This window comes from Rhipicephalus microplus, chromosome X, assembly GCF_043290135.1.
Source record: "Rhipicephalus microplus isolate Deutch F79 chromosome X, USDA_Rmic, whole genome shotgun sequence".
In the NCBI taxonomy this organism is placed as follows: Eukaryota; Metazoa; Arthropoda; class Arachnida; order Ixodida; family Ixodidae; genus Rhipicephalus; species Rhipicephalus microplus.
In genome coordinates, this window is record NC_134710.1 from 9,665,229 (window position 1) to 9,679,211 (window position 13,983).

At 43.9% G+C, this 13,983-nt stretch overlaps 1 protein-coding gene across 1 annotated transcript; it reads right to left on the reverse strand.

Annotated features, from left to right (window-relative positions):
• Nucleotides 1-11,398: 11,398 nt before the first annotated feature.
• On the reverse strand, nucleotides 11,399-12,872 carry LOC119177371 (transposable element P transposase). The gene is made up of 4 exons (XM_075881539.1): nucleotides 12,388-12,872; nucleotides 12,104-12,241; nucleotides 11,906-12,035; nucleotides 11,399-11,740 (listed from the first exon to the last, which is right to left on the reverse strand). The coding sequence occupies exons 1-4, from the start codon at nucleotides 12,636-12,638 to the stop codon at nucleotides 11,399-11,401; spliced, it is 861 nt and encodes a 286-aa protein (XP_075737654.1). The 5' UTR covers nucleotides 12,639-12,872.
• Between the last annotated feature and the right edge of the window lie 1,111 nt (nucleotides 12,873-13,983).

Here is a 13,983-nt window from a genome sequence, read left to right on the forward strand (position 1 = left end):
CTCTACGGCACGGTGTAAGAAAAAAATATTATTTTTCTTACACTGTGGTCTACTGTATGGCACACATGCTATGATTTACCCTATTTCGTCCTCCTTTTCATTCTCTTTATCCCATACATGGTTTTGCCTGCGTGAAGTGGCCATTCCACAATTTACCCTCTCATGTCTCCCTTTCCCTGACAACTTTCTCGGCACCTTGCCACAGTGGCTGCGCACGTTATTTGCTTGCGTGACGTACGCCAAGCGACATGAGACGAAAGCATGTGACAGCGCGGATCCCGAAAGTGCTCCACATATCTAGCGGCTCTGGTAAACGAATTAAACCAGCCAGTGCCTTTCAAAGAGGTTGGTGCTTGCCCCGCGACCTTCTCGGTTCATTCAGGTCCCATTTCGTGGTGATGATGTCTCCTTCCTAATGAGAGGCATTGGTCAAGAACAGCTTGGCAGTACGGGGCTGTAACTATGTAGGGGGTTGGAGTGAGAAAGTTCTGACACCCCCCTTCACAGAAATTTTCGATGCGACTTTTCGCGCGATATTAAAATATATTTACACAGTTACCAAAGTTAGCGTTCTACCACCCTCCCCTTCGGGGCACTCACCCCCTCTCCAGCCTCACCAGTACTTGCCCTTATCCAAGCTACGTCAGTGCTTTACATTTCCCCCAGCCACGATGCAATGCTGGTTTGCACCCCCGAAGAAAAAATTCTGCCAACGACCATGCCCCTCTTAAAAAAAATCTGGATGCGGCCATGCAGCAGTATGAGAAATGCCTATGCAAGTAAGAAACGCTGGCAATTAGGGTTAAAATGTAAACATAGAATAAATGAAAATGCTATTCGGGCAAGCGGTCTGACTATCCGATAGAACTTATGACAGAGATAATGACGGGTTTCTTGAATTTCCTCGCACCCGGAGCGTACCACGCGCGTGGCCCGACCTTCGGCAACAGTGAATCTCTAAAGAGTGAGTCATTTGTTCGGTGACAGGAAAAGACAAAAAAGTGCAGAGGCTTTGGGCGCGACATTGTAAGAAAAAGCACTAAAAGCGAGGATAGAGAAATGAAGACAAGTACATTGGAAGTGAAAATGGTGCAGACAGACAAAGAACTTTATTGGGTCCTGGGAAACGCTGCTCCTTTAGAGCAACGTCGCAGGCCGCTCCCACGTAGGAACGGGGAGGCCTAGCCTCACCGCCGCGTCGTGGTCTCTATGGACAGCCCGTAGTTGGGGTAGCAACTCTGAACTTCGTAAGGCAGAGTCCCAATCTTCCTCTGTGAGCCCACTTGGGCCCCGTAACGAGGGGCACTGCCAGAGAATACGTGCGATATGTCACTAACCTCACCACAATCAGGACAGGTAGAGTCAAAAGCCTCTGAGGAGACTATGCTGAGGAAAAATAGTCTTGGGTAGGACCTGGTCTGGAGCATTTTAAACGTGATGGCTTGAGGTCTAGACAACTTATTGTGCGGTAAAGCGAATGACCACCTACTCAACTGGTAGTGTTTAGCCACTTCACTGAATGTAAGTAAAGTGTCCCTGAACATCTTACTGCCAATCTGCGGGCCTACGTCCTCCCCAGCGTGGAGGGTTAGTGCGCGCGCCCGGGAGTGAGCAGTGTCATTCAGGTTTACTTGAGAGTCCAGTAGGGGTTCGAGATGTGCAGGAAACCAGGTAATGGTATGTGGAGAAAGTGTCCTATATTCAAGTAGTTTAAATACTTCAGTACAGACGGGACCAGAGGCGAAAGCCTTGACCGCTGACCTTGAGTCGGTGCAGGCGGAATGTTTTTTTTTCGAGAGCTGTGGGAAAGGATGGTTTAACCGCCTTTTATGTATGTTTCTTGCGTGTGTTTATGCATGTGCGCATGCAAAATTGAATTTAAATATTCAGGTGTTATGCCAGTGAAGCATACATCTTGTATAGCCATATGGCTAGGAAAAACGAAAATCCGTCCGGTGGTGGGGTCATAAGTGGTCTCCAAGGGCTATGTCAATTATATACGTCAACCTCAAAGTCGCACCTAAAGATGCGCACCATTGGCTGCATTGCGAGTTAGCTAGCTATGCGAAATGCTTGAAACAATGCGGAGTCGCAATAATTGCGGGCCCCCTTTCGACGGGAGTTTCTCCAGCGGCACATTGGCTTCAGCTGCGACGTCTGTGAGCGCCTTTGGTTCGAGAAGAACCACTGTGATTAACGCATTGCGAAACGCGTTTAACCGCTCAGTGCACTCCTACATCACCGTGATATTGTGAGCCACGGTATGTGTCGCATGTGAAATAAACACTGGGGCAAACCCAATCCAAACGTGTACCTAACCTCATTAAGAAGCCCAAACATGTAACCAATAATGTGGAAGGCTTCAGTGCCACGTTGAGTTGAACCCACTGCTAAACACCGGTGCCACACATTGCAGCTTTCCCTTGTTAACCATTCGTAGGAGTGCTTGGGTGGTGATTTTTTTCTTGCCACCTCGGTACTGAGCCCCTCCACAGCACTTTATGATGATGATGATGATGCCTCCACTATGGCTCTTGCCCACTCAGGGGGATTGGCTAAGAATTGAGGATATGAAATTTAAAGCCTTTTCATGACAGCTAATCCTAACAGGAGGAGGATAAAGCACACGTAAACACAGAAAGAGTGCAATAGTTTTTTTGCCATTTCGACCAGACAGAATAGTATATATCTCGGATTGAAATTGAATTCGTTTAGAATTGATGTTTAGAATTTGCTTAATGATAATATAATTAAAAATATACCAATTGGAATTTAGAGGCGCATTCGTTTTGTTTCACGTAGATAGCTGCAAACGGCATTAAAGTCATTGCTGTGGCTGTAGCCCAGAACCGAAGCACCAAAGGAGAGTATATTCTCAATGGTGAAGGGCAGCCGAAGGTTAGCAAATGGGATGGCTAGGAGACGTTTTCTTAATAGACTGTAACGGCGACATAACAAAAAATAATGGTCTATTGATTCCAGATCCGTACAAATAGCTACATAGGGGAGATAATCCCAGACCAGCCCTGTGTGAATATAAATTCAAAGGGGGCACACGACATCACAGTCGTGTTAGCAATACTTCTAGTTGTCTAGTGTGACACCAGCCGGATTTTTATCGATATTTCAAATGTCTAAATTCAGTGCACGGTGTTACTGATTCTATGGCATTAGCCCTGAGTACAAATTTTCGATATCTCATAGCCGTTATACTTGGCAGCACCGGAAGCATAGAAAGTATTGGGCCATCTAATGCCATTCGGGTTAATGAGTCCGCCATTCCATTTAACTCTAACCAGCAATGTCCAGGTACCCATAATAATTTTAGAGCTTAAGCTGTGGAGGAATTAGCGTAAGGAATGTCCTTAAGGCGTCTGATTGAGATCAAGCTGTCAGTGACGTACATACGGACAGGGAGTCTGTAAATATTATTGCAGTGTGGGCGTCCAAAGTTAGTTTTTGTAGTGCTAGAGCAATTGCCAAAAGTTCAGCTTCAAAAATAGGTGTAAAGTCTGGTAGTCTTACTGAAAACAACCAGTCAAGTGAAGTAAAGTAAATACCTACTCATGCCCTCTCACCTATTACTGAAGCATCAGTGGCTATTAGATTATTTGTTTCCACGTGTGTAAGGCAATCTTGAAAGCGGGTATTTAGGACCCGGTGTGATTGAAATTCAGGCTTACAGGGAAAAATGTCATCATATTTTCTTATTAGATTTTGACTTGGCTTGTTTGCTGCTGGTATATCTCGAATTTTTACGTCAATTATGTCTAGTTGCTTCTGGACAAAATTAATTTGTGGTGTATGAAAACGTGGCCAATGAGCAAGAACGAAAGAGTCTGGGTCGTTAATGAATACATATTCTGATTGTCTTAGCGAATAGCTATAAAATTTTAGATAAGCCTGAACCGTCAGGATACGGAATCGACAAGGCAAGGTTGGTAAGCGCGCCTCCTGGTACAAAACATTGTTCAAAACAAACTTGGGGAGCACTAGGCATAGTCGCAGGGACTCACGCTCCAAAACAATCAAAGGTTTAAGCTTATAAGGTGGGCCACCTGAGAATAACACAGATACAAATTCTAGAATGGGATGCATATACACTTTGTAAATCATAAGCAGAGTGTCCCTGCGTAAAGCATAGCGTCTGCTGGTCAATCTGCCAACCGTGCCTAAGGCACGTTGTGCCTTACATGCCTTACTTTCTATGTGAGGAGTCCAGTTTAATTTATCATTATAAATCATTCCAAAATATTTAAGCGACTCAATTTGTGAAATAGGCTCTTCTTTAAAACAAATAATAATTCAAATAGGACCTGTTAACGGAAATAGCAACATTGCACTTTTCTTTACATTTAGTGACGCGCATATTGTCTTTATAGCCACCCCTCTAGCAAATTCATATACCTCTGCAGTTTTTCATATAAGGAATGAATGTCTATGTCTGCTGCAAAGAAGGCAATGTCATCTGCATACACATATACATGCACATCCTGGCTGTAAGGGATTCAACTCATTAAGATATTGAATAATATCGGAGACAAAACAGGGCCTTGGGAAACTCCGCGAGTTTGTTTAAATTTTGTCGAAGCGCAGCCATTCTTAAAGCAATGAAATTCTCTTGCTCTCATAAATTCTCCAGCCACGCAATAACATAATTTGGTAAATTCTGGCTTAGAAGTATCTCCAATATCACTGAAAATTCCACATGGTACTATGCTTTGGCTATGTCCAAAGTCACTAGAGCAACATGTTGCCTTCTTTTGCGAGCAAGTTGGATGCGGCTTTCTTAATCAGCGTGGGCACACCATACCGAACAGTGTTCACTGAACTCAATTTGATTAGGGTTTAATAATTTATTTTCTGTCATCCAGCTTGTCATTCTCTTATGAAGTACCTTCTCAAAAAGCTTTACCATATTAGAAGTATAAGAGAAATTGGTAGTATGTTTTCTATGGTGTAGCCTAAACCTTGTTTCTTCTGTAGAGGAATTATTTTTGCTAATTTCCAATCGTATGGAACCCAGGCGTGTATTAACGAATAATTTACAGTGTTCAGGAGGTCACCTGGTGATAATTTAAATAATAATTTTATCATTGCAGCTGTAATTCTGTCTGGACCGGGAGCTGATGAGGGTAAATTCCGAACAACATGTGCTAACTCTTGCAATGTAACTGTAGTAAAATCTATTATTACCATGGAAGGTCTTAGATCATACAACTTGCTTGATATGAATCGACACTCTAGTTCTTTTGCGATGATTTCCATAGATTTCTTCATATAACCGGGCGACATGATTTAACAGACTGCATTGGTTGGAGATGTCAGAATTTTGCGTCATCTGAGGAACCTAAACAGAGAACTTTTGTTCTTAGGGTTGGAAAGATAGTCATAATGATTTATATCATACTCGTCTTTAGCTAAGGAAACTGTGCGCTAAAAACTTGCAGCATAAAACTTGTAATCAGACCAATTACGTGGACACTGACTGCACAAAAGTTTTTTTGCACGCTGCCTGTAGTCGTTGGTAATCACGTACGCACTCAGGATTCCACCACGGACTGTGAGTTGTGCTGTTTGCAGACTTAACTACGAATTCAGCTTTTTTACAAATTCTTTTAAACAACGCAAATAGTCTCATTGCTTTTGTGTCTTCTGTCTCTTCAGAATGAATGGTCAAGACAGATTCTAGATCTTGTTCGAATTTATTATAATCTATATATACTCGGTTCTGACTGCATGGTAGTGTTGTAGGACAAACAATATCAATTATTACTGGCAAGTGATCGCTGTTGGTTCACAATCCAAGACAGTCCATGACAAACTAGTGATTGATGATTGATTGATGATGTGTGGGGTTTAACGTCCCAAAACCACCATATGATTATGAAAGACGCCGTAGTGGAGGGCTCCGGAAATTTTGACCACCTGGGGTTCTTTACGTGCACCCAAATCTGAGTACACGGGCCTACAACATTTCCGCCTCCATCGGAAATGCAACCGCCGCAGCCGGGATTCGAACCCGCGACCTGCGGGTCAGCAGCCGAGTACCTTAGCCACTAGACCACCGCGGCGGGGCTGTCGGGGCCAAACTAGTGAGGGAAGAACTAACAAAACTTAAATCCAATGCCGAGCGAGACATGCCACTAATAAAAGTAGGTGTTCGGAAATCGAGGCATGATAAATCCTTATCTGCTGTCCACTCCCACAATCTTGTACCTCAACCATCTGTTCGAAAACCCCAACAGGTATGGTGGGAATCGAAATCTCCCACCAAAATTTTATCTCTACAACGAGATGTCAGTGCAACATCCAAACACATGTAGTGTGTCAGAACCCCTGTGGGGAAATATGCATTGACTAATGAGAAAGACAAGCAACATGTCAAAGGGATTTCTAAGGCGAAAATTTCGCTCTTCAGTGACATATGCTTATACGCAATTTAGCCTTTAGACTTATTTTAATATTAATACAAAATACCAGGCCTCCCCCTTTAGATGGATGGTCCAGACGAAAAGATTGATATCTGGGTCTGATGTGTTAAAAGCCAGGTTTCTTGTAATGAAAATATATATGAATTGAATTTCGATGCTAAAATTGATAAATCGGTTTCTGCTGAAGGAATTGATTGAGAATTCCAGTGAATAATTTTCAGTAACCCTATGGTTAGGCTAAAATTGTTTCGGTTATTGCCTTATTTAAGATACTGTCTTTTAGGAAGTCAGCTCTAGATTGGGTGTCCTTTTGGTATTTCTTGGACTTATGGTGGCTAGGCTGAGTAACTTTTTGCTTAAAGAGGATCTTGAGCGCTTTAGTGATCGGGGGTCCATCTCTATTTCATCTGATTCCGACATGTCTTCCCCGGTAGCTCTGCTTTGACCCAGAGTGAGTTCAGCAGATGCACTCTCAACTTGAGCACCCTGTGACGAGGTATCTGAGTTTACCTCTTTTGAAGGACCTTTACTTTCGCTGTTGTGAGTAGGTGGGCTGAGATTTTCAGCTGTGCCCAATAAGTGGGTCATCTGATTTGTGAGTACATGGGTCAATGCCTCATAAAGGCTTCCAGCTAGGCGTTCCATTGCCTTTTCCATTGCTTTATCAATTGCTTCCGCAATAGAAACAGAGAACGACCCTTTCATTGCTGGTATATGACGTGCTGTAATGCTAGCATAATCTACGTTTCGTGCTTGAATTTCAGCTACTGCTTCCTTACGAGAGCATCGCCTACGTTCACCCATTTCGAGAATTTGTAATTCACGAGCCTTTGCAGGACAGTTTGAAAAGTGTGCAGCATGAACTCCCTGACATAAGCAACACTTTTCATTGTTGATTGATGATTGATTTGTGGGGTTTAAGCCGAGTACCTTAGCCACTAAACCACCACGGCAGGGCAATGTAAATAAGAAGAAAGAAAAGTGGATGAAGAAATACCCAGCCATGAGCAGGAATCGAACCTACGACCTTCAAATAACGCGTTCGATGCTCTAACCACTGAGCTACCACAGTGGCCTTCCCTCCCTCCACTTTTTGGGGTTTATATGTGTAATTAGAAGTAGCAGTGACAGTCAGCGCCATCTATAAGTCAAGCGACGAGCGTGAAAACACTCTTTTATGCGCATGTTTGGCGTCACGTAGCACGTGAACTTATTATGAGCGGGCAGCTGATAAATAGTCCCTCGTATACTACCTAATAACACCAAGTCTGCCAGTACGAGACCCTCATTTAATGAAATAAGGGAAAGAAGTGTATACCTAAGGGCTCGTTTTTCCGTCTTTTAACGCAATATTAATGAGATCTAACAGATAGTAAGGCTAAGGAATGTACAGGGGAAGTTATTAGTAACCAATGGAATGTAAATAAAAAGAAAGAAAAGTGGATAGAAAAATAACCAGCCATGAGCAGGAAACGAACCTACGACCTTCGAATAACGCGTTCGATGCTCTAACCACATAGCTACCACAGCGGGCTTCCCTCCATCCACATTTTTGGGTTTATATGTGAATTTAGAAGTAGGATTGACAGTCAGCGCCATCTATAGGCCAAGCGACGAGTGTGAAACCACTCTTTTATGCGCATGTTTGGCGTCACGTAGCACGTGAACTTATTATGAGCGGGAAGCTGATTAATAGTCCCTCGTATACAGCCTAATGACACCAAGTCTGCCAGTACGAGGCCCTCATTTATTGAAATAAAGGAAAGAAGTGTATACCTAAGGGCTCGTTTTTCCGTGTTTTAACGCAATATTAATGAGTTCTAACAGACAGTAATGCTAAGGAATGCACAGGGGAAGTTATTAGAACCAATGGAGTGTAAATAAGAAGAAAGAAAAGTGGATGAAAAAATAACCTGACATGAGCAGGAATCGAACCTACGACCTTCAAACAACGCGTTCGATGCTCTAACCACTGAGCTACCACAGCGGCCTTCCCTCGATCCACTTTTTTTTGGTTTATATGTGAATTTAGAAGTAGGAGTGACAGTCAGCGCCATCTGTAAGCCAAGCGACGAGTGTGAAAACACTCTTTTATGCGCATGTTTGGCGTCACGTAGAACGTGAACTTATTATGAGCGGGCAGCTGATTAATAGTCGCTCGTATACAACCTAATGACACCAAGTCTGCCAGTACGAGACCCTCGTTTAATGAAATAAGCGAAAGAAGTGTATACCTAAGGGCTCGTTTTCCCGTGTTTTAACGCAATTATTATGATATCTAACAGACAGTAATGCTAAGGAATGTACAGGGCAAGTTATCAGAACCAATAGAATGTAAATAAGAAGAAAGAAAAGTGGATGAAAAAATAACCAGCCGTGAGCTGGAATCGAACCTAAGACCTTCGGATAACGCGTTCGATGTTCTAACCACTGAGCTACCACAGCGGCCTTCGCTCCCTCCACTTTTTTGGGTTTATATGTGTAATTAGAAGTAGGAGTCACAGTCAGCACCATCTATAAGCCCAGCGAGGAGTGTGAAAACACACTTTTAGGCGCATGTTTGTCGTCACGTAGCACGTGAACTTATTATGAACGGGCAGCTGATTAATAGTCCCTCGTATACAACCTAATGACTCCAAGTCGGCCAGTACGAGAACCTCATTTAATGAAATAAAGGAAAGAAGTGTATACCTAGGGGCTCGTTTTTCCGTGTTTTAACGCAATATTAATGACATATAACAGACAGTAAGGCTAAGGAATGTACAGAGGAAGTTATTAGAACCAATGGAATGTAAATAAGAAGAAAGAAAAGTAAATGAAAAAATAACCAGCCGTGAGCAGGAATCGAACCTACGACCTTCGAATAACGCGTTCGATGGTCTAACCACTGAGCTACCACAGAGGCCTTCCCTCCATCCACTTTTTTTCGGTTTATATGTGGATTTAGAAGTAGGATTGACAGTCAGCGCCATCTATAAGCCAAGTGACGAGTGTGAAAGCACTCTTTTATGCGCATGTTTGGCGTCACGTAGCACGTGAACTTATTATGAGCGGGCAGCTGATAAATAGTCCCTCGTATACAACCTTATGACACCAAGTCTGCCAGTACGAGACCCTCGTTTAGTGAAATAAGTGAAAGAAGCGTATACCTAAGGGCTAGTTTTTCCGTGTTTTAACGCACTATTATTGATATCTAACAGACAGTAATACTAAGGAATGTAACGGGGAAGTTATTAGAACCAATAGAATGTAAATAGGAAGAAAGAAAAGTGGATGAAAAAATAACCAGCCGTGAGCAGAAATCGAACCTACGACCTTTGAATAACGCGTTCCATGCTCTAACCACTGAGCTACCACTGTGGCCCTCCCTCCATCCACTTTTTTGGGTTTATATGTGAATTTAGAAGAAGGAGTGACAGTCAGCGCCATCTATAAGCCAAGCGACGAGTGTGAAAACACTCTTTTATGCGCATGTTTGGCGTCACGTAGCACGTGAACTTATTATGAGCGGGCAGCTGAATAATAGTCCCTCATATTTAACCTAACGACACCAAGTCTGCCAGTACGAGACCCTCGTTTAATGAAATAAGGGAAAGAAGTGTATACCTAAGAGCTCGTTTTCCCGTGTTTTAACGCAATAATTATGATATCTAACAGACATTAATGCTAAGGAATGTACAGGAGAAGTTATTAGAATCAATAGAATGTAAATAGGAAGAAAAAAAAGTGGATGAAAAAATAAACAGCCGTGAGCAGGAATCGAACCTACGACCTTCGAATAACGCGTTCGATGTTCTAACCACTGAGCTACCACAGCGGCCTTCCCTCCCTCCACTTTTTTGGGTTTATATGTGTAATTAGAACATGACCGGCTTTATAAATAGCGACCTGCGCACGCGCCCTTCTCCTACGGGGCTACGCGGTCCAAGAAAAGCCGCGATGTTGACGGCGCGTCTCACCAGGGGGCACTGGGTTTAATCCTCAACTTCGTGTCGGCTGCTACAGCTACTACGACAGCGGAACGCGCGAGATCGTGTAAACCCCGTGCCTTTGCAAACATCAGCTGTTTTGTTTTTTGTTCTGCCTACCATGACGTGAAACAAGGCAGTATATACCAACTTCCAACCAACCAACTTCGAGGAAACGTAGAAACGTCAGCACTCGTAACGGTGGCTTGTTGCACGGGCCGGCAACCTGGGCTAGCTTTTCCTGGCAGCCTAGACAACATTGTCAAAGAATGTTATGCAGTGCCATGCTGGTTCTGTCTAATGAGGTATATTTAGCAGGTCCGCGAGGTGCACTCCGAAGTGCAGGAAAACAAGTAGGCTAGGTCGGCTGTTACATTTTTTTGCGCGTACGTACTTGTCACTTTATCCTTTCGAGAGTTCTTGCGCAACTTCACCTTCAATTGTGGCTTGTTTGATACGCAGGTCACACAGATTGGTGCAATGAGCTCGCTAACTTTTAAACTGTATTACGGTAGTTGTACCTGCATGGGCCGTCTCGTCAGATTTATCGCGTTTTATGCAGGTGACGGGAGCGCCAACAAATATTACACGCTTTTTTTTTCTGGGTTTTACGCGCTGTGCTTGCATTTGGGCTTCGAGGCGCACCGTAAGGACTACGGAATTAGTTCAAGGAAACTTGAACGTGTGACGAAATGAGGACACACCCAACTCATCTAATCCATGCATTCAAGCTTAGAGCAACAATAGATCACAACATGCCAAATGTTTTATTCGTTAAATGACACACTGAATCACGAGCACATTTAGAGACAGTCTGGCCTTCAGAAATGGACCTTCAGCACCTTTCGCGAGGTGGGTTTCGTTTTGAGTGCCTTTTTCTTGGCGTTGGACACTGTGAGGCCATTGGCGGTGTTAGACAAAAATGGCCTCATGAATTTCTGCAGAATTACGCTGACCAGCTTTGTTTTGTGTGGCACACTTTTGTCGTCGGCACAATCAAAAAGTGGGCTGAGGTCCCTTTACAAGCACGGAAGCCACTCGGGAGGCAGGTTGCTCCAGGTGGTGGACAAATCCCACAAATAGTAAGGTGGGATAGGAGAGGCCTCCCCTGTCGATGCCAGCAATGAGGGCTGTGGTTGGGGAGCTGGAAGATGGAGCTTGTAGCTTCACCAGGCAGCCCTCGCATTCAATGTTATCCTGAATGTTATCCTGAATGTTGTGCAAGGGAAACCATTTTTGCACCACCTCCATGAACTCCAAAGTTGGCAAACAGTTTTGGAACCCGTTAGCCCCAAGGCGATGGCCGTGCTGCTGGAGGAACCTAAGGACTGAGGTGACCTAAACAAGGCAATGAGCATCAGATTTGTTTAAACATGGACTTAAAGCAACAAAACTCGGCCAGTCTCGTTACCTCCGCATAATAACGAATATTTCTACGCCCATTTCATAATGTTAGAGCCGTACAACCACACTGAGTTATGCGGCATGCAATTAGCTATTCACCTGCACCGAGAAGATGTCAACAGCTCTCCTGACGTTCATCTTCTCAAAGTTGCTGGGGCTTAGGTGTTTCTCCGTTAGGCACCTCACCAGCTTGAATGCACCTTGACTTTCCTGGGTCTTGTGCAGTAGCCTACAGCAAAGCAAGGTGTTACCAAAACAAATACAGAAATTATAAGGCACAGAAATGTTTGATACTACCTGAGGAAATCGGGAAGGATGAGCTTTCCCTGGTTCCTGAAAATTTTCTTCGCATCCAGGAACTGTGAGCGGATGTTCTTGATAATGTGGCAGTAGTCAAATGACAGGAAGAGTGGTCGACCTGCATCAAGTGGGTGCCTAAAAAGAAATATCCAATAATTCAGATTCAAGTAACTTTAACCTGTGCACATTTGATGGAAAGCAAACATTACTCCGTATTTATGATATAAGATCTGCAGCAAAGACGCACATCAGATGTGACTTCATAAGATCCCTGCACTTACTCTACAACAGGCTGTATCTGCCCCCCTGACAAGCTTGAAAAAAACTTCGTGTTCGACTTGTGATTGTCTCCAACAAGACGAACCACTCGAAAGCCAGCATCTTCAACAGACTGCATCACATTAAGAGCAAGATGAATGTTCTTCAGCCACAGGTTCCGCACATCCGTGATCGGGAACTCGTGGAACGATATTCCTCGTGATGCGGCCGTGCGCCCGCTTGATTTGCAGAGCGGTACGCAGCAATAAACCATTGCGCAAGTTGCACCGTGTAACTACTTCGCCCAACTTCTTTCAACCATAGCTAATAGTTGAGGTAATGCCAAGAGATGTGCATGCAAATGCACAAGCAAACGCGCCGATCACCCTCGCCCGGCAGCATACGCAGTCGCGAGGATGGGAGACGTGAGGATTAAAAGCAGCGCCACGGCTTGCAGCGGCGCTCGCGGAAACTATAAATAACACACCAAGCAAAAAAAAATCACGGACACGGCGCTGGTGGCGGATGCGCAGGTCGCTATTTATAAAGCCGGTCGTGAATTAGAAGTAGGAGTGACAGTCAGCACCATCTATAAGCCCGGCGAGGAGTGTTAAAACACACTTTTAGGCGCATGTTTGGCGTCACGTAGCACGTGAACTTATTATGAGCGGGCAGCTGATAAATAGTCCCTCGTATACAACCTTATGACACCAAGTCTGCCAGTACGAGACCCTCGTTTAGTGAAATAAGTGAAAGAAGTGTATACCTAAGGGCTAGTTTTTCCGTGTTTTAACGCACTATTATTAATATCTAACAGACAGTAATACTAAGGAATGTACAGGGGAAGCTATTAGAACCAATAGAATGTAAATATTAAGAAAGAAAAGTGGATGAAAAAATAACCAGCCGTGAGCAGGAATCGAACCTACGACCTTCGAATAACGCGTTATGTGCTCTAACCACTGAGCTACCACAGCAGCCTTCCCTCCATCCACTTTTTTCGGTTTATATGTGGATCTAGAAGTAGGAGTGACAGTCAGCGCCATCTGTAAGCCAAGCGACGAGTGTGAAAACACTCTTTTATGCGCAGGTTTGGCGTCACGTAGCAAGTGAACCTAATGTGATCGGGCAGCTGATTAATAGTCCCTCGTATACAACCTAATGACACCAAGTCAGCCAGTACGAGACCCTCGTTTAAAGATATAAGGGAAAGAAGCGTATACCTAAGGGCTCGTTTTTCCGTGTTTCAACGCAATAATAATGAGATCTAACAGACAGTAATGCTAAGGAATGTACATGGGAAGTTATTAGAACCAAAGGAGTGTAAAGAAGAAGAAAGAAAAGTGGATGAAAAAATAACCAGACATGAGCAGGAATCGAAGCTAAGACCTTCGAATAACGCGTTAAATGCTCTAACCACTGGGCTACCACAGCGTCCTTCCCTCCATCCACTTTTTTGGGTTTATATGGGAATTTAGAAGTAGGAGTGACAGTCAGCGCCATCTATAAGCCAAGTGACAAGTGTGAAAACACTCTTTTATGCGCGTTTTTGGCGTCACGTAGCACGTGAACTTATTATGAGCGGGCAGCTGATTGATAGTCCCTCGTGTACAACCTAA

What these genes read in the sequence shown, in the direction of transcription:
- LOC119177371 (XM_075881539.1), bottom strand. Translation starts at nt 12,638, where the DNA reads ATGGTTTATTGCTGCGTACCGCTCTGCAAATCAAGCGGGCGCACGGCC. An exon ending in CAGATACAGCCTGTTGTAGA is followed by an intron (nt 12,242 to 12,387) that starts GTAAGTGCAGGG and finishes ATTTCTTTTTAG; the next exon opens with GCACCCACTTGATGCAGGTC. An exon ending in TTGACATCTTCTCGGTGCAG is followed by an intron (nt 11,741 to 11,905) that starts GTGAATAGCTAA and finishes TGCCTTGTTTAG; the next exon opens with GTCACCTCAGTCCTTAGGTT.